The sequence below is a fragment of the Saccostrea echinata genome, unplaced genomic scaffold (genome assembly GCF_033153115.1).
Source record: "Saccostrea echinata isolate AGI-Se365-2 ecotype Australia unplaced genomic scaffold, CSIRO_AGI_Sech_v1 ptg000009l, whole genome shotgun sequence".
NCBI classification, from domain to species: domain Eukaryota; kingdom Metazoa; phylum Mollusca; class Bivalvia; order Ostreida; family Ostreidae; genus Saccostrea; species Saccostrea echinata.
Genome location: NW_026889758.1, coordinates 10,929,694 through 10,951,183, shown reverse-complemented (window position 1 = coordinate 10,951,183; position 21,490 = coordinate 10,929,694). Strand labels below are relative to the sequence as shown.

The 21,490-nt window shown below is 34.4% G+C and overlaps 1 protein-coding gene across 1 annotated transcript; it reads right to left on the bottom strand.

Annotated features, from left to right (window-relative positions):
* Window positions 1–297: 297 nt before the first annotated feature.
* Window positions 298–20,869, bottom strand: LOC133182428 (double-stranded RNA-specific adenosine deaminase-like). Its single transcript, XM_061317276.1, has 13 exons — window positions 20,866–20,869; window positions 16,056–16,197; window positions 10,822–10,945; window positions 10,373–10,509; window positions 10,120–10,252; window positions 9,794–9,969; window positions 6,225–6,366; window positions 4,488–4,674; window positions 3,762–3,855; window positions 3,438–3,590; window positions 3,087–3,169; window positions 2,603–2,779; window positions 298–2,486 (listed from the first exon to the last, which is right to left on the bottom strand). The coding sequence occupies exons 1-13, from the start codon at window positions 20,867–20,869 to the stop codon at window positions 2,044–2,046; spliced, it is 1,995 nt and encodes a 664-aa protein (XP_061173260.1). The 3' UTR covers window positions 298–2,043.
* Window positions 20,870–21,490: the final 621 nt, after the last annotated feature.

Sequence of the window (21,490 nt, the reverse complement as noted above, 5' to 3'; positions counted from 1 at the left end):
AATGTCCTGCCACATCATTAAAATGACGTGTAAAATCTTACATAATTATTTTAAGAGATTATACAAAACAGCAGAATTTTAAGTTAACACATTTACATGTACACAGATAAACAAAAAAATTGCAATGCTACAGAATGAATTTGTAGTTTTTGTCTACTAAGTACTTATACTTGAATGTATCATTTTTAAAAATATGAGATACCATACGTGTATAGCGCAGTTTTATCTGTTCACATTTTATACACGCGTATGTATCATCTATTTATCTGATGTCATACTATCAGTTAAAACCTTTATACAAATTTGACTATTTTATTTTTAAAATATAATGTTATTTTCTGCAATAAACTTAAAATTATATCAACATTATTTTAGCATTTAATAACAATTCTCTGTAACGACTTTTTTGGCATGGTAACCGATTTTGACTGATAAAACTTTGTCCATTTTTTAAATTGGACACTAAAAACAAAAATTAATTAAAAGTTGATTGTTATTTGTCTCTGTTACCATTGTAACAAATGGAAAAATTTCACAATTTGGTATTTTCAGCTTCTTTGAATCTTTATGAAGCCTTTGCAAAGATCACAGGATTGATTTTCATTCAGATTCATTCAGATTTGTGCGATTTTTTCTTCCATATGACATGAATAAAATGATGAACAAAAATCCTTAGATGAAAATAGGATAAAAGACAAATAAGTTTGCCTCCTAAATCAGGGTGTACTTTTTACTGATAAATATAGTACTTATTTTATGCCAGGGTCTGCTTTTTGGTGCATGTATACGTACTAGATGCGCGTCATGTTGTAAGGACTAATGATGTAGTCATCTCCTTTTTTGTTGAGAGAAGGCTACGACTCCATTGGATCTCCGTAATATTGCAAGTGCGAGAGTGACTGCGAAAATTTTGGCTCAAACTAAAAGTAACAATTTTATTAACATTCTTATCTGAACTCAAAAATATAGTTATGCGATCCAAAATTTTAATGAATATCCCTAAATATCGGTTATTTTCCTTGTATGTAACATCAAAACTTGATTTGGTCCGCCATCTTTACTGACTTAAATCTATTTTTATTTTGGGATAGCCAATGAGAAATCGAGAACTAGGGAGTGGATCTTGTTAATGAATATATAGGATCTCCCATTAACAATAAATATCGCTGTAAATGAAAAAAGAAATCCATATCGAACACAATTATTTATCAATGTTTAAATGTACCACAAGGCCAAATAATTTATCTGCACCTGTATTAACTTTAAAGAGCCTTCCCAAATTTCAAGCGCGTCTCGATCAGTGCGTCACACAGATCTGTCATGGCAGCTTAAGAACATATAGTTGTATTTAACCTTATGTTAGCGTGCGAAGGGCTAGGTTTATATAATAATGAATAAAGGAATCATCTTCTTCTTAAAAAGTTGAATCCAAAAGTGATTTATTTTGCCTGAAGTCGCCCGTATTAAAAAAAATTGTTGCACCATTTCGGAGATCCTGTGGAATTGCAACCCTCTCCCGAAAACATCAAATTTTAAAAAAGTCGAAGAATGCTTCATTACTGCAGCTACAATGACCCCTGAAGGAAAGATAACTCTATAACAGATAAATCTTGAATCTTTTGCAATGATTGTCGAGTTTTGTCTCTAGTGGTATGCATGAATTTCATTTTGTCTACATCTCGTACTAGAACAATTGTTATGTGCACAGAAAAAAATCAGAATTTGAGATGTCAGAAAAATTTGAATGAGCAGATTATTGTTCTACCTAAAAAGTTAACCTAGCAAAACCAGGAATACATTTAAGTAGTGCATTTCAAAACATAAAATTGGTAAAAAGTTACACTATAATAAGCAAATGTAAGTATATGTCTTGTGTTCAGGATTCTTCTTGATCACACTTTAGATCGTGAAGTCTAAAAGACCTCCCAAATTTGAGTGCTTCTGAAAACAAGCTGACTGAAAAATTGTCAAATTTTGTCTTTTTATTCTCTCTGTAGATGACCTTGCAGGCAGGGTCAGCTGGTATCAAGTAAATATCATGGTTTACAAATAGAACAGGTCAACTTCCCGTGGTTTTTCAACCCACTCACCATACCCATTGCCAGACATGATCGATTTAAATGTTTCTTTTGCTGATAAATAATCATCTGCCAGGTCTTTTGTTTCGCGATACGTGCGTTGTACGTTGCTATGATATGCCCGAGTAAATGATTGGAAAAGTGATCTCTTGCAGAGACGAGATGCTGTATTTGTAATACTCTTCCCGTGAGTCCCGTCCGTCAGTTCCACTGTGTCGTCTGCCGAGTTCCAATTGATGCTGAGAGCGCGGGATCTATCCACAATACGGACATCATTCATATTTGTCACACACCCCATGTCTGGGTGATGTAGCGTGAATCCCTGGGACATGTCTGCTAGTTTATTGTTACCACGTCCCACCCGGCAGCACATTGCTCTTGACATGTGACCATCGCTAAACAACTGACCTGCAAATGAATGAATGGTTGATTTCAACTCCTTTAAACTCGCTTAAGGTCGTTTTGATGAAACAGAGGTAATAACAAGTAAATTGACTGTTGGAATAGTGAACAGTAATACGTGCCCAAAGTAATGGATGACAGGTAAATCGGTTCCACAAACAGCGACAGAAGCGCCCCTTGGAGTCCTAGAACGTTCCAGCGGCATATTTTGTCACTACATGACATCGTGCGAAGACGTTCTTGTCGGCGGATCCCGTCCAGAGTCTGGGGAACGTTATCAACTGGTATGGTTCCTTCTCCTGTTTATTGCAAACGATAAAGTTGGAACTGATGTTAGATTTTCTATACTTTTTGCATTAATTTAATTCAATACTGTCATAATTTAAGACTTGTAACATTATACAACTTTTCTTTAAATAATAAACTAGCTCATTAAAATACTTTTTCTAAGTTATAAAATAATTATTTCAATAAGACTAGTTTCAAGATTGCATTAAGGACAAAAATTCTGATGTGTGTATACATTTTACAGAAATAAATAATTAGGAGGAATTTTACTTGATATGCAAAAAGGAATTATTCTCAAGATCAAAGAATAGGACAAACCGTTTTCTAATTTTGTCCTCAGTAGTCCTTGATGTGAGCTCCCAAAAATCGGTTCGTGACGTGAATCAATACCGGGGTTTGCACTGTAGAGCAACGCAAGAAAAGACTCAAAACAAATACCACCACAGTGGAAAAGAATGATTATAATGCAAAGAAAGCAATCACATATATACAGGTCAAAGGACAGGTAAGATGTTCTTGTTAACACAGCCCCGTCTCGGGGGGGGGGGGGGGGTATATACAGGTAAAAGGACAAATGAAAGGATATTACGGTGTAAACACAGCCCCATCTCGAGAGGGAACCGTGGATATATACATGTACAAGTGAAAGGACAGGTTAGAGATTCTTACCGTGTAAACACAGCCCCGTCTCCACAGGGGGCCGTGGATATATACATGTGAAAGGAAAAGTGAGAGGCAAGTCCAAGTTTTCCGGATGATGCTCTTCTCAGTAAGTCACTTTCACCAGAAGACTGTGACTGACAAATTTTGTTATACAAGTATCTAAAAAGGACCTCACGTTCAAATACACGTATTGTAAATACTTTTAATTTAATAATTAAACAACGAGTAAACTTTATCACATCTTTCGTTCAAGTACATGTATATAAATAGTACAATCATGTTAAACATGAATTTTACAACAACAAAAAGCAATATTTTCAGTTTCTCCACCTTCTAAAACCTCGTTTTGCTATGACTTCTGCGTGAGAGTCGTTAATGACGTTCCCGTCAACACACAGGTTATTTCCGGTTACACAGCGGTTTCCTGGAAAATAATATAATTGACACAATTATAGGTCACAACTTCGGGCATTTCTGAATTTTGCTATTTATCAACAAAGAGCTTTCAAAATCTGTTGAGTTCGTATTATAATAACTGGTTCATTTGTCTCAAATAAGGTACTAAAAGTTATTCTGTAACATCTCAAAAATCCTTTATATTTCGTGTGAAACTTCGAGTCCACTTTGTGGATCCACTCTCGCCAAGATCCCACGGTTTGAGCAAACTAGACATTTTTCCTGGGATGTTTTCATTAAAATTTGCAAACATGTAGCCTTAAGTTCTTAAAAGAAAGACTTAAAAAAAAAATTATATGCACTAAGTGATTCCTTTTTTATTCCATACTGGCACCCTGGTTCTGGTTTCTTCGCTATATTAGGAAGCTTCTTTACAAGTTTGTCATTTCTACCTCAGTAGTTATTTGGATCTTAAATCAAACCTTATTGTTGATTTATTCAACAAACATTAAGTAGGTACATTGTTCTAGTTTAAAGAACTCTTAATGGGAAATCTTCCGTCAAAGAAGACAAACTAAATAGATTTTTCTGTGCCTCTGGTGTTTAATTTTCACTGACTGTATTTTATGAAATATCAGTTAGCGTATAGAAACCCTTTACCTGTACCAATGCTAACAACAGATAATCTGTCCATATTTTTATTGAATAGCAAGATGGCCGCTATGACCTTTCTTCCAGACAAGTTCTCTGTCACGGTCGACACGATTTTTTCGAATTTCCTCATAGTTTTAGCGGCTACTCTGTCGCTCCATGTTTTTATCGTTTTTGGTAATTGGCCTCTGGGAATCTGAAAGTTTAAAGTTTTTTTAAATTCATAATCCAAGTCACAATCAGAATTTATATCCAATCTCCAATTGTTAAAACTATTGTAACCAAACAGTTTTGTTCTTAAATTTAAACGAGGCACCATTTCCAGGATTTTCTCTGAATATACTGATTGCACAATACATTTTTATATCAATTCTTTTCATTTCCTGGTATGAGACAAATCTCTCTTACATTTTTGAAAATAAAAATGTGAGATTTTGTTATATTTCAACAGTGCCTTTTCTCGTGTCGAAAGCTATTTCAAGACAAGTTTTAATTTCATAGCCAAGAAAAAGGAAGAAATTTTCAAAAGATTTGCTTTAAAAAACTTTTAGCAACATATATTCTTAAATATATTCTTAAAGGAATAAACATGATGGATTCTCAGACCTAACAGCACTATCAGTAAGTCTTATATCCAAACTGGATTTTAAAATTATAGCTAGCGAAGCGAGCTCAATAGACTAACGTGTAAGAACAGAGGAAATTCGGAATGAAATCTGTACACCGTATACGCCAGGCAAATTTTCTTGCGAAACATTCCCAGAATTCCATCGCTACCAGGGTTCCATGCGAAATTATTACAAAACATACAAAAGACCAAGGATAATTGTTCCTTACCAAGGGATACGTTTATTTTCTTTCTATGCAGAAAGCTTAGAAGAATATAAAAAAAATTGCATGTACTCTACAACATATTTCATTAAACATGTAGTAGTCTCGTTCAACCAGACGCTCGGCTGTCTCCGTAAATTCCGACGTCATGTGACGCCACAGTCTAGACTGCGTCTCGTGCGGTTTGAAGTTTGAAAAGGCGGATCAACGTACAACTGTAAGCTGTGTATATGACTGCGCTCGCCCCAGCGCTCACACCGTAAAACGTATTAATAAAATATTTTGCAAAGTTCATGTAAGATAAATGACAGTTAATTTCGTGCAGGTTTTATTGTAGTTTCGTTTTAAATCTAATTATCTGATATCGAAAATCTATTTTCCATATCAAATTAAAGCTAACTGTACATCGGTTTCTTTGAATTGCAAAGTTTTTTAATCAGAAAATTGGTTATTTAAAATAAAAACTAAAATATATATCAACGAAATATGTGGAGATAAAGAATAGTATTCGAGCTCAAAAGTCCATTGAACATTACGAAATAGGAGCAGAGCAAACAAGGACCTCTAAGACATCAGAGGTGGGATTAGGTTCCATGGTGGAGTGAGCATCCCCTGCCGACCGGTCACACCTGCCGTGTGCTCCTTGTCATAATCGGGAAATAACGGAAAAATCAGTCGACAATTCAGTGTGTAAATAATGGCCTAACAATTAGTATGAAAAAAGTATATCAATCAAATAGTTTTTATTATTATCTTTTTTTTATAGTGCATGTAAATATAAAAATAAAATAAGAAATAGTATCGATGTACTTGTATATTTTATGTATTGAAATATTTTTTTATTTATATAATGAATATTTGTTTCAAAATAAATCTTGATATCTTAAATATTTGAATTTTCCGAGAATTACGCACCTGCGTCTGTTGTAATTCGTATCTTCCCATTTCCTGAAGTTTTCTTAGTGCTGCAGCAGTCGCTCGATTTTTAGCCTTGTTCATACTATTTCCGGACACCGTTGGAAACTGTTCCTCGCCCAAACGGGCCGCCATATAAAATCTGGATTAACATGTTCAGACTTAATAACAAGTGGCCCTTGAGTCATATTAAGCTTACCTTTGTAAGAATTATTCACAAAGAATGATATCTAAAACAAGGTACATGTATTTAAAATTTAAAAGAGCCTCGCTTTCAGATTCGATCGAGACAGTCATAGACTTAACTAGACACATTGCCTCTTATTATCATTACACCTAGTAATATATTGAAGCAAATCAAGCTGATTTACTTTTCATAGCTGACAACACAACGTGCTGAACCAAAACGTTTATTGCCTGACGCCACGTGTGGCGTCAGTATAAGGATTAATTTTCATGAGGATTAATTTTTCCAAGATCCGAAACTAAACGATCATTCTTAATGAACTAGATTTTGTGCAAGCTGATTTCAACGGAATTTGTTACCTATATTCAAAGAAAAACAGTTTGCAGAAGAAAGAGTCATACTACTGATGCAAATAAATGATGTGTTTAATTCCTTCAGTTTTTTTGCATGCACATGTTTATTCTTTTCAATTCTTTGTATGGACAATTCCGTGTAACATTTTTTCTGCGTTTCTAAACTACTGGATCAGTCCAATTGCCTTCTACGAAAGGGGTGACACAATCATTTCGCGCCAAATGCCAAATGTAAATTATCTTCGCGCCTTTTTCTTGGATTGTTCTATTGAATGAGTGTGATAACTTCTATGGAAATAAATAAACTTTATACTTTTAACCTGATTCTTAAGCTTCAGATTTTTTATTAACAGGAAATTTTATCTCATTTTTTAAAAGAACACATTGTATATGGGCAGGCAACACTAAAGCAATGGATTTGCTGATTATTCTTACTATTTATCCTATAAGTGGACTAGTCCAATCATAAACAAACTCCCTCCACCTAGTAAATGGGACATCCTATCTTGATTCAGTCTGTTTTCCACCTTTTCTTTCAATATTACGTTTATTAATAATGTACGTTACAAGGTTAGGCTTTCAAAACAGCCAGTAGCATATTATTTCATGCTTTGTGATGAACAAGGGTTTCCTCTTAATACAGTGACAACAGTGTAGGTCAGTACCCGTAGAGGAATGGGCTTCACTCCCGTAAGGTTCTAAGTAAAACATCATGATCTGTACTGGTGTTCATTTCATAAAAAAGCACATTATTATAAATTATGAGAAAGGTCCTGAAATCGATTGAAAAGAAGAGCTAAGCTATTTTAAAACTGTACATAAAGATGTATTTTAAACTCATTTATAATACATGTACTTGTATATGGTAAGACCATCATCGCGCGAGTTTTGTCCGGAGGGGGGGGGGGGTATTAGTATCTTGTTTTGCTCTAGCTATAAACTGTACAGACCATTTACTTTGAGTTCTAGAGCAGCATTGAAGCATTTTTGTCTCAAACACTTCAAGACAACTTTCCCAGTTAAAAGTGTTCATAATTTACTTCGTCGTCGAGAACATGCATGAAGAAGCATGCCCTCTGGTAAGAGAGTACATGTAATATGAATTTCTTTAAAACGAATCATCAAACTATTTTCCCCAGCTAGTGCACTTGCAGTTTCATCCCAACGTAACTAGCCAGCCCGTGGGCTAACTAATAAATGACCAAAAGTGGCATGTCTTAGATATTCGTTAATCTGTAGTATTTGGTTATGACATTTGAGAAAGTCAATTCAGGCCTGTAGGATGCAATTTCACTTTGAGTGGGCACAACCATACATTTTCAGTTGGGGGGGGGGGCACTATGAACTACCAAAATTCCTTGACAAGCGAAAAAAAGGTCATCAGGCATTATTATTGAGGGGGCTCAAGCATATTGCAGCTATGTTTTCTATAGTATTCTACATATCGGCAAAATTATGCGGGGGCACGGCTCCCCCGTGACCCCTCCCCCGGTTCCTACGGCAATGCAATTGCACATCTTGTGTAATGAAGTATCGCAACTATGTCGCTCCTTGATGACGGAAACGTTTAGTACATCTCTTGCTTATACGTTCCATAGATAATGATTGATTAGTCAGGCAAGCTTTTTGAAAAGCTATAGTGCTCTCGAGCGCTAGCAACTACGTTAGTCTATATTTCTGGAATACGCATGCTCGACTTCACGGTCGGGCATTCTGGGAAAACTACTGTAGATAGACTGTGCGATAACAATTTCGTTTTGTCATACAAATATAGATATGATCAGAATTTACGCTAGCCTTTCCTGTCTGATATGTGCGATATACATTTCTTACGTTAGAGACAGGCAATACCAGTCTAGATCCGGATTCTGAATTTTTTTTAAAATTTATTGTCTAACCTACATGTACACATAAAAGTACAAGAAAAACTTAGGTCATATAATGCCAAGATTCTAGACATCTAGCTTTCCTCACAGTCATACCACCTTCCTGGATAATTTCGGCAAACTCGGAAAAAATCTTTTCAGAGTATGTCGGAAAGACATGTCAGAAATAACAGTCTTCGTTTTATAAGTTTCTATCATCTGAAAATACATATGATCTGAAGTTTCGGGTTTTGTTGTCTATCCTGCACGTAAATGAACAAAAAGTAACAGTTACTCGGGTCTTTTAAAACGAAGACTGTTATTTCTAAAATTGTAATGAATACCTAGCTTTTCTAATCTACCTTCATTGATTTCTCCGGCAAGTTCGGAAAACCGCCGCAACCTCGGATATGTTTACCTAGCTTGCCGGAAAGTTCCGAGAAGATGCGATTGCTAAAAAACAGTACCACACTGGAATATTTTAAACTAGGTGCTCGTTGGTTCTATTAACCTTTTTTACACCTCCAAATTGAAATTACAGTAGAATACAGAAAGCACAGTTAGGAGTTATGCCATTGCCGACGTGAAGCCCACTCTTAGATTCACCATTCTGAATTATGACCCCCCCCCCCGACTCAACCCCCAGTGCTCCAATGTGCCTTAATAATTAATCGATTCAGCAAATTTAACAAATGGTTCAGATATCTTCTGTATTTTATTATGCTACAGCGCTAGCTCACCAATCTTTTTAAAAGATAAGCTTGTACTTGTTTTATATAAGCGTCAAACTAAATATGACAACGGAATAAACAAGTTGTACATAAAATATTCCATTATCACACACCTCATGCCACTTCTCGATACCAATACAAATTTAATAATTTTTTCATGGTTATTTTAGCAAAGAATGTTACATAGGATGGTTCCATTTTTATGGTAAAAATATGTTAAATTCGTTTGTTAGGTTGCTGGTGGACAAAAAAAATCCGTTTAAATAAAACAGATGAGAATGAAACACGGATAAATACATGTAGCAAACGTTTCACCGAGAAATTTCTGTTGCTTTAGGTCAGAGCGAGTCAAATGCTTTTTTTTCAGCAGTCGATCTCTTGTCACTAACTTAACATCTCTACGATAGACTCAAAACATAAGGATTGTACTCACGTATAACTGTGGGGCGGTCCCGTTCTTGGTGACGTTTCAACGACATCAGAAGTCTTCTGCTGAGACTGAGCATACTCGTTAAACAATTGAAGAGGATTTTTTCCGGGTGGACAGATGTCTTTAAAGTCGTCAATACCACCTATTTCATATGTTCTTCCAAGGCGTGGATTTGTTTTCTGTTATACCAATAAAACATATGTATAAATCCTCTCGTTAATATATTATCCTAAAGTTTGAATGGATAAAGGAATTCATTACGGCTTAAAAGACGTTTTTAATACATCTAGCTTTACAACGTTTACATGTCCTACTTATACGCTATATACCGGTTTGGGTATTCGTCCTTCACCCTGCAGTTCCAGTAGAGCTGCATTGGCTGCTTTTTTCTTTCCCTCTCTCTTGTTTCCATGCGCGATTTTCTGGAACTCACGATTACCAAGCTCGGCGTACATACGAAACCTTATTGTAAAGATGCATCAAATAAACGGGTATTGTTTGAATTCATTTAATTAAGTTTTATTGAACATTTTTATTATTAAATACAATAACATTCATAAACACTATTAAAATTTCACATACGTTGGACAATGTGGTGGTCCTGTTTGTGAATCCTGTACGATACGTCCAGTTTGTCCTATTGACTGTGCATACTCCATAAAAGCACTAACAGGATCTTTGTCAGGAACAGCCAGTTCCAGTAGCTCTCTGGATGGTCCCTGCATAAATTTGGTTTAAACACATTTGGTAGAAATACATGTTTTTATATATATCAATATATCTTTCAATATACCGCAAGCAAGATCACCAATTTGTTTTCTTACTCACCGTTTTAAGATTGTGATAACAAGTAACAATTATGACATACTTTAATATAAATAATAGCCAAATAAATATGAATTCCCCATTGTGATTCACCTTGCTTGTGAATAATGCATCATATTCTTAGATTTTTTTTTTATAAAATTGATTTGATCTCTTGTAAAAAAAAAAAAAAAAAAAAAAAAAAAAAAGGTACTTAATCTGTGTACTTGAACTGATATTTGTGGCAGTTGTCGAAGAGCCATGTCAGCCGCTTTTGTTTTAGCTTCTTTTTTGTTTGGAGCCTCCGCCTTACAAATAACCTCATCCCCTAAGTAGGCAGAAGCTAGAAACCTAAACCAATAAAGAAAAAAAGATAATATTTTTACAATGTAACAAATGTAACAATTTTCTTTATTTAACAAGATGTCCAAGGCCCTTAATGGTCACCTGAGTATAATGTAACGATCCATAAATTAAAGAGGCCTGGACAGAGATTTGAAGTTGATCTTTTCTCAAACTTTCTGTATAATATCATGACGTACACGTTGCCATAGCATTTCACACGGAAAAAATAAGAAAAGCATGTTCAGAAACTTCTTTCATCTGGGCTTAATTGAAACTATGAATTTTGGGACGCGTTGATTTACATATCCTTGCATTTTCACAAAGTAAACTTTATCCTTAATACTTAAGAAAAGTTGAAATTTCGTTGTGTATTAATGAAAAATATCAAAATTATAATCCAGAAAATTCTGAGAAGAAATGTGAGAAAGCAAAAACAATTCACCAATATTGTCAGTCCGTGCTCAGTGATGTGTGCAGAGTTTAAAAATTAAATCGAGCACATCCGGTGAAACGTAAACTTTAACAATAACAGAGCTCGTGCCCTGTTTACAAAAAACAGATGCTTGACCTGATGTAAAGAAGAATGTCGTTCATTTAAATGCTTATATTTTTTTGAATAAGCATAGAAATTTAATATTACAAACGATGCAACTGTATCCAGGCCCCTTTAAAACAAAATATTAAAGCTGTGTTGTCAATGGATACAATGTGATCAGGGATCCGCAAAATATTAGTTTAGTACTCAATAACAAATCTTAAAGTTGATCTATTTATTTGTCGTACTTTCCCCCATTTGTTCCTATCCTCATGCGGACTAAACAAAAACAATAGTTCTAGAACACTATTAGTTAACACATTTCATTCCCCCTCGCATTGGCTTCTCTTGGTCTTTAAAGATTATGTATTGTACAAAAATATGTTATTTTTATCCCGTTTTCATTTATCTATTATTTAAAAGTTTACCCAACCATCAAAAACTATGAAAGTACTTTTGTATTGAATACTATAATTTTTTTGGTATAGTTCTGCTATTCAATTGACTTTTTAAGTTACAGTATTTACAGTGATTAGCTATTAAAGGTGAAAAGGTAAGGAAATAACTTCAGCAGAAATTAATAAACTGACCAAAGGGTACAGAATTTCAAAATCTGGTAAAACACTCCTGCTTATTTCAACTTTAAATAATCTATTTGCCTCGTAGATGCCCAGGGGCAGAGGAAAAGATTTTCAAGGAAATAATAAATTTTCACTATAGAATCAATATAGCCTCACCCTAAAACCAAAGCCCCTACCCAGGAACCAAGATATTCACAATTTTGGAAGAGGCACTCTTGCTCATCATAACCATGCACGTAGTATGTTTCCTTAATAACAACAGGCAGAGAAGATTGATTGATTGTTGTTTAACGTCCCTCTCGAGAATTTTTCACTCACATGGAGAAGCCACCACTTGCCGGTGGAGGGCTACAAATTCTGACCTATACTCGGCACTTACGGCCATTGAGCAGTGAGGAATCTTTTTCGTGCCAGCACCTACTTCGACACGGGACCTCGGTTTATACGGTCTCATCCGAAGGACCGGTCTCCACGTCCCACAGTGGGATTCGAACCCGCGACGTAAGGATCAACTCCTTACTCCGCGACTCTAGAGCAGACGCTCTAACCACTGCGCCACGCGGGCGACCAGGCACAGAAGAAGATTTTCAAGCATATAATGCATTTCTACTACGAGGGTTGTCCCAGAAAAAAACGAACTTTTTAAATATTTCATAAAATCACCTGACCAAAATTATTCATTTTTGGCATAATGTTGGGAAATAATGTTTTTTGTTATTTTGGCTAAATAAAATAAGGTTCCAATCCCATATGCGTTTATAAACAACATTTAAAGGATGTTAAATATCGGTGGTTGACGCACGGCAATTTCTTGACTTTCAAAAGTAGAATTGACAGCAATGTTTTCTTTATTATTAGGCTATACGGGAATATAATGTGCCAAAATACCCTGACATCATAAATAACAAAAATATGACGTTATATGCACAAACACTATTAATTAGAAATTGTCAAAAACGGCGACGTCGAGCGATAATGCAGCGCACTAAATTATCACTCAGTGTTGTGTGGAGCGGGGTTTGACTCCTGTTCAGAGCTGGGAACGAGGAAACGACACAATAAACATGTATCGATTACAGGTTTATACATAGTAAAAGAGGTTCAAAGATGAATGGACTGGTTATGCAGTGGAAGAAGCGTTTGGTAGACCAACAAAAATGACAGCAAACTGAAAATGCTAGAGCTGGACCTCATACCTGGAGACCATCGTTAAGTATTCGAGCAATAAAGTTTAAGATCGGGGTTTGGAAATTGTTTTTTGAAAGAATTTATTCCTTGATTTATTCTTAACTGTAGTACGTGTGAATGGATAACTCGGTAACAAAATGGAAATAAAATGCAGTATCAAATTTATGCTTCGAACGAATTTTTAAAGACGCACGATTCCTGAACAATTTGAAAAACTCTACGAGCTACGTTTTGACATCGTCGGTGTTGCACCAGTAGCTATTTTGAATTATTCGTTTACCAAAAAGAAAAATGTTTTTTATGGAGATATTTTACTGAAATTTCTGTGAATTATTTTAAAAATGTTGATTTTCATGCATGCCAATTTTTAATTTTGTAATATTAATGAAACAAAAAAAGTTGAAAATGTTCGCTTTTTTCTGGGACAACCCTCGTATATATTCAAAAGATTCTCATGCACCCTAACACCAAAATCCCCAACCCCGGGGTTATGAATTTCATTTTTTTTTTTTTGAAAAGATTTCCATGCTCGTTATAACCATGCAATTAGTTTTCTGTTAAATACCCTGGGGCAAAGAAGAAGATTTTCAACAACAACAAAAAATGCATTTCCACTATATATTAAATAGACCCTCAACATGAACCTCTCACCCTGGGGCCACAAATTTCACAATTTTAAAAGAGACATCCTAAATCATCATAGCCATGCACTTAGTTTATTTGCTAAATACCCAGAGAAGATTTTCAAAGAATTAATACAATTTCGCTATATAATCAATAGAGCCCCTCCCTAACACCAGAACCCCTAACCCAGGGGCCAAGATATTCACAATTTTGGAAGAGGCTTCCCTGCTCATCATTACTTTATACTTGGTTTATCTGCTAAAAACCCAGGGGTAGAGAAAACGATTTCAAAGAAGTAATGCATTTTCACTATATAATCAATAGAGCCCCGCCCTACAATGTAACACCAGAACCCCTAAACCGAGGTAAATTATTGACAAGTTAAAGAAACAAGAATATCAGCTGTCTCGTTTAAAGTCATCATTTCGTAAGTTCTATGGTCGATACAATGACATGTCAGCAAATACAGTCTATCATTAAGTCATATGCTGACTGGCGTTTTTCACACTAATTGTTAGGCCATTATTTACACACTGAATTGTCGACGAATTTTTCCGTTATTTCCCGATCATGACAAAGAGCACACGGCGGGTGTGACCGGTCTACAGAGGATGAAACTCCTACATGGCACCTGATGGCACTTCTGATGCTTTTAGAGGTCCATGTTTACTCTGCTCCAGATTTGTATTGTTTTAATGGACTTTGAGCTTGAAATTTGTTCGTTTTCTCCATATTTCATCTGAACCAGGGGCCAAGATATTCACAATTTTAAAAGAAGTGTCTTTGCTCATCATAACAATATATATCTGCTAAATATCTAGGAACAGAGAAGAAGATTTTCAAAGAAATAATGCACTTTCGCTATATATTCAATAGAGTCTTTTTAAAAAAGTTTGTTCAACAGTAACAAAATCTCTTTTTTTAAGCAATGCTGAGAAAATAAAACTGTTCTTTGAAAGCCTTTTAAAATGTCATCCTTTACTTTGCATTGAAGTTAGATTGTCTAAAAGAAGGAATCATTCATTATTTGATGTTGTAAGAAATGATGGGAGTGATGTAAATCTTATACGGTACCAATTTTGATGCACCAGATGCGCATTTCGCCAAAGTATGTCTCTTCAGTAATGCCAATGCCGTAACATTAGAGATCCGAAATATTCTTATAAAAAAAAAACTTTGAAAAGCTGAAATCACCGCCATCGAATAAGTGATATCATTTAATATCACCAATTAGAAGTGAATAGGTTATATCATATATTCAAGTAGATGATATCACCTCTTCAATTCGAATAGGATATTGTCTATTCATATAAGTTATATCACCTGTTCGAATAGGTGATATCACCTGTTCAATTTGAATGAGTGGTTTCACGTGTTTGAATAGGTGATGTCACCTTTTTGAATAGGTGATGCTACTAGATGGCAATGCATACATAACGGCGCCTCATATGTGAAACTGAAGACTTTCATTTACTATGAAATTTCCCTCTGGGATTTTTATGCGCCCGGATCGATAGATCGGGGCGCATATTGTTTTTGTCCTGTCTGTCTGTTTGTCTGTTTGTCTGTCTGTTGTCATCTTTAACCTTCGCCATAACTTTTGAACCATAGGTGATAGAGACTTCATATTTGGTATGCATACTCCACTAATTAAGTTCTTTCAAATGACACCAAGGTCAATGACCTTGTGACCTTCACTGTGACCTATACGCTAAAAATAGCTTTTTCGAACTTTGTTGCCGCCGGGTGCATAGTGTTTCACAAACACATCTTGTTTTCTTAGATTTTTGGAGTAAAAATATCTTCAGAATTTTAAATCAATGATGAAAAAGAATGAAAAAAATGTTAATAATTTTGCTTTTGAAAATAAAATTAATCGTGATTTTAAATTGAAATAAATGAATATAGCAATTTCTTTTCATGATTTACAATTTGTAAATCATGAAATAGAAAGTCAATGACGCTCTACTATACCCTACCCCATTATACCCTACTATTATTCTGACACTTTGAATCTGTAGAGCATTGAAACTGATCCACTATGTAAAAAAAAGGGTTGCTCAATTGACAATTGTTAACTATTATATAGTACACTATACTTGTTAAGGGTACTCTCACATTTTAAAGAGCTACCTATATGGGTTTAACATTCATTTGATTCCGATTTGATAAGGATTTGAATCTTTACCTTGGATTTCCTGACAACAGATTTGCTCTCTTTTCTTGACATTTCAGGTTGGGTTGCCTTCCAATCTTCTGGCCATATTCCATAAAGGCGCTAATTGCGTTCTTCTGTAGACGGTGTAAGGTGCCTCTGTCGAATGACTCGGCTAGAGAGTATACATGTAGTTACTTTATACATAATACACCTTTACAATTCACACCTCTTCTAATTAACTAACTTTAAAGGTATTCTTTGTTTGGAACGTGTGATTGAATTTATGTATAACATGAGCTCTTTTTTGTTTTTGTTTTGTTTTGTTTTGTTTTTGGTTTTTTTTTTTTTTTTTTTTTGGTGGTGGTGGAGGGGTTGGGGTTAAAATAGCAAAATCTGCTTAAGATAAAAAAAAAAGTGTTTCACCAGGATGGCGCATTTTATCATGATGCGTGATGGCTTTAACTTTTCAATCGTCAACTTCCCTTACTTATCCAGCAATAAACCCTTATCACCTGCATACGGGGTTTATATCTCTCAGTTGATTCGATACACCAGAACATGCTCTACGTATGAACAATTTCTAAAACGAGGTAAGTTATTGACAAACATGTTGATGAAACAAGAATATCAATAGTCTCATTTAAAGTCGTCATTTCGTAAGTTCTATGGTCGATACAATGACCTTGTCAGCAAAACACAATCTATCATTAAGTCAAATGCTGACTGACTTTTTTTCATACTATTTGTTAGGCTATTATTTGCACACTGAATTGTCGACGGATTTTTCCGTTATTTCCTGATCATGACAAGTAGCACACGGCGAGTGTGACCGGTCGGCAGGGGATGCTCACTCCTCCATGGCACCTGATCCCACCTCTGAAGTTTTAGAGGTCCGTGTTTGCTCTGCTCTTATGAGCTCGAATACTGTTCGTTATCTCCACATGTTTCATCAGCCATTGATTCATAAAAATTGTTTTACATCTAAATCATTTATAGAAGTTCGTTTCTTTCCATCGTTAAGTTACTATAAAGGTAAGTGATTCTCAGAATCATAAAGGTCACACGACCCATTCTTCAATAATATATAAGTTTCCTCAAGAATTCACTGAAGTATTGAAATTTCAAAAAAAAAAAACAATTAGTATACTGTATCTACTCCTGAAATCTCCAAAACAAACAATTTTGACTCTGCATCTCCCTATCTACTAGATAAACAATTACTACACTGCATATACTCTTGAAATCTCCAAAACAAAAAATTAGTATGCTGCATCTACTAAAATCTCAACGACAAGAAAAAATAGAATGCTGCATCTACTACTGAAATCTCAAAAATCAAACAATTATGATGGTGCATCTACTCCTGAAATGTAAAAAATAAACAGTTATTATGCTGCATCTTTTTGAAATCTCCAAGACAAATACATGTAATTAGTATGCTGCATCTACTCCTGAAATCTCCAAAACAAACAATTAGTATGCTGCATCTACTCCTGAAATCTCATAAACATACAATTAGTATGCTGCATGCATCTACTCCTAAAATCTCCAAAACTTATAATTACTATGCTGCATCTACTCTTAAAATCTCCAAAACAAATAATTGGTATGCTGCATCTACTCCTGACATCTCCAAAACATACAATTAGTATGCTGCATCTACTCCTGAAATCAATAAATCATATAATTAATATGCTACATCTACATTTACTCCTGAAATCTCCAAAACGAACAATTGGTATGCTGCATAATCTTCTGAAATCAACAAAACTTACAATTAATATACTCCTGAAATCTTCAAAACAAACGATCAGTATGCTGCATCTACTCCTGGATCTAGAAAATAAATTTGAAATCTCATCGCGTGGTGAAAATAAGACTAATGTCATATAATGATTTGTGCATAAATCTTCTTATTTTGTTGTGTAATAAGCAAATTTTTGAAATTCCACTGCAATTAGGGATAATATTTATAACGTATTTTGAAGTGTGTATTATTTATAACAAAACTTATGGAGGGAATGGTTACCAGTATTTCCAAAATTAAGAACCAATATTACGTTTAAAACTAATTACATGCTTGAACCGTATGTCAATCTAAATTATCAAAAAAGGAGAGATCAACTTTTCAATTCAGAATAAAATAGCCAAATATTTGTTTCATCAGTTAATGACTACTCCTTACAAACTGTTGGATTTATAAACTCTGCCTACCAACTCATGAAAAATTCTCTTAAATTTGTTTTAAAAACTGTATACAAGTAATGTGATTTATTACTAGTATTAACCATAAGATAACTTATAGAATACTCAAAAGCTTGAAGATATTCACAATAATACGTATAAAATGACTTAGAGGTCCAAAGGTCCGGGTGCAAACAATCTACTACGCAGAGTTGTCGTTCGTTCCTCTCTCAGTTGTATGAGCTATAGAGTGGGGTGCAAATTGTAAATTTATTACATTTTCAACAGTGAAATACTGTGATTTATTTATTGAATAAAAATGATATTCTCTCACAGTGTGAAAGGATATCAAAATGATATTCTCTCACAGTGTGAAAGGATATCAAAGTAAGTAAAAAATAATTTCTGGCCTGTCATAAGATAGAGATAGTAACTAAGCATCTTGATAGAGCTAAAACTGCAAATTTCTTCCCAAATATGTTGCTAAAATCCATGATATGTAATATTCAATCACACAACTGCTAAGCTATGACGTCTAAACCGCTTACTATGACGTCAAACCTATGACACTGTGTTAAGAAAATACAGAGCCAATGGGAAAATCAAAGAAAATGTAATAAACAGAAAATTCAATGTTTTGTAGATGAATATGGAATTTATTTCACTCGTGAGACAGGATTTTTTGATATTTTCACTGATAACATGATTTATAAATAACAAGAACGTGTTAAGTAATGTTTTGCCCCATGTTTATGACGTCACAATGTGAAAATGACGTAAATAACGGGTATGTAGATGACTTGTGACCAAAAAAATGGTTGACTCAGTCGTACTCGAGCAAGAAACGGCTGTAAATTTTAAGGTATCCGATCCATAATAGCCTCAGATTCAATGAACCTGAAAGCATAACAGATATATATTGGCTGAATGCTCAGTATATATAGACATGATCTTCATGTTTTAGTATCAATATGTAAGAGCTGAATGTGTCCTAATTTTTGACCTTGTCCTGTCCTTGAAGAGTTATCCCTCTTTGCTTTTAATCAATAAAAATCAATTCTAAGAAAAATCTATCTGGTAAAAAATTAGTTTTCAATCGTTTTTCTATTCCTAATAATTAAATACACCTTTCCACCACAGCATTTTTTTTGATATTCTTAGTATTTAAATTTTTATTTTCGAAAATTTGCTTGTCCCCATAGACCTCAATGCATTCTTCATTAATTAATTACTGCTTAGGTAATTATATTTTTGAAAATTTCTCATGGTAAATCCTTTTCTACTCTAAAATGCTTTGAATTAATTTCCGAGTATTTAATACAGGATGGATATTTAAGGTTAGAAAATTAGGTCCTTTTATGGATCGGATACCTTAAAGTAAATCTTGGAAAATCCTTTTCAGTAATATATGATAATTTGTAAAAAGGTTTATGAATACAGTAAACTTGCGCCAAAAGTTCAATTAGTAATGAGATGTATTGTTTTAGAGAAGGAAGGGAGATGGTTAAAAGTAATGTTCGTTCTGGGTGCCCAATAAAAGTAAGATGGGAAAGAGACGCGTCCTTAGTTGAGCAGTTTGTAATTAACAACGCCAAGTCACAATTAGAAAAATTGTTAAATGTTTTAACAATAAAATAATTCTCGATCCCCTAAAATTTCATTTACTTTAAACTGTTAACAGATCAGATATGATAAAGAGAAACCGTCCATACTTTATCCACATTGGATACGCGACGCAACCAAGACAGAGAAGTCTCTGGTTGTGATGCACACCATGCTCATGCTGGGGGAAGATATCCTTATCCACCCATCCTGAAATATAACTGGGCTGGTGTGAACAGTACGCCTCGGAACATGTCACGTGAGCGCTTGGACCACATCTTTCGTGTATGGGCAGAACGGTAGCATGGGCTGCATGCATTAAAACTGGAGGGAACTTATTTTAAAAATATTAAACATTGAAACCTAATTTGATTTCTTATATAAAAGTCATTTAATTAGTTCGCGAACTTTTCTGATCAACCCTCGCATTAACTGTATACGAAATTTATAAAAGTGTCCGTATAGTAAATTCCAAGAAATCATATACATAAATTTTGATAAAGAACTGATGAAATATATGGAGATAACGAACAGTATTCAAGCTCAAAAGTCCATTAAACAATACAAAATAGGAGCAGAGCAAACACGGACCTCTAAACATCAGAGGTGGGATCAGGTGCCATGGAGGAGTGAGCATCCCCTGCCGACCGGTCACACCCGCCGCGTGCTCCTTGTCATGATCGGGAAATAACGGAAAAATCCATCGACAATTCAGTGTGTAAACAATGGCCTAACAATTAGTATGAAAAACGTCAGTCAGCATTTGACTCAATGATAAATTGTACTGATGTAATAGTGTTTCCGGTACACTTAAAATATACGTCTGTATGATTTTAGTATACAATATACAACTTCGAATTGCTCACACACACACACACACACACACCGAGTAATAATTATTGTTTTGTTTTTCTATATATGTTTTAAAAAGATTTAACTCAATTGTCTTTAATATACAAATTAGCAAGTTGATTCAAAACTATGTTTAGTTATATTTAATAATTACGCTTGAAAATAAGAAAAAAAAAACCCGTGAAATTAAAGTATAACTTACCCATTATAAGTCTTTTACGTTTTGGCCAGGTATGAGACATTTTTTTTTTTATGTAGCTTTTTATATACACAGAACCAAACGATGACGAATATACATGTAAAATACTGTTATCCCATTGGTTGATTCATCTCCAGTTTCGCATTCATACGTTCTCGGAAAATACAAAAACTGAGTTCCGGAAGCTAGATATTCATTTTTAGTTTTGATCACACCAACCTTAAAAAAGCAAATGTATCTCTTTTTTTAAAACATATATTATACAATTATAATATAATGTTAAATGTATCAATTAATTGTTAATGTGGAACTATCGATTTTTTTCGAATTTCTTAACAAGATTCAGTTTTATATTTTCTAAAAGATGTCATAAACAAAATATTTAGTTTATGATTGTGTGTGTTATTCACATTTTAATTAAAATGTAAAACAGGTATTTGAATCTAGAATTTCCCTAATTGACCTATCTAATTCCTCTGACCTGCTCTTATCAGAACAGTAAATAGAAAGTTTGTTGTCCCTAATCTGCCCTTATCTCTGTAAAAGCAATATGAATGAAACAATGAAACAAAAAGTATGAGTGAGTACACGATATGTCAGTCAAGTTTTCGGAAAGTGGAAATGGGAT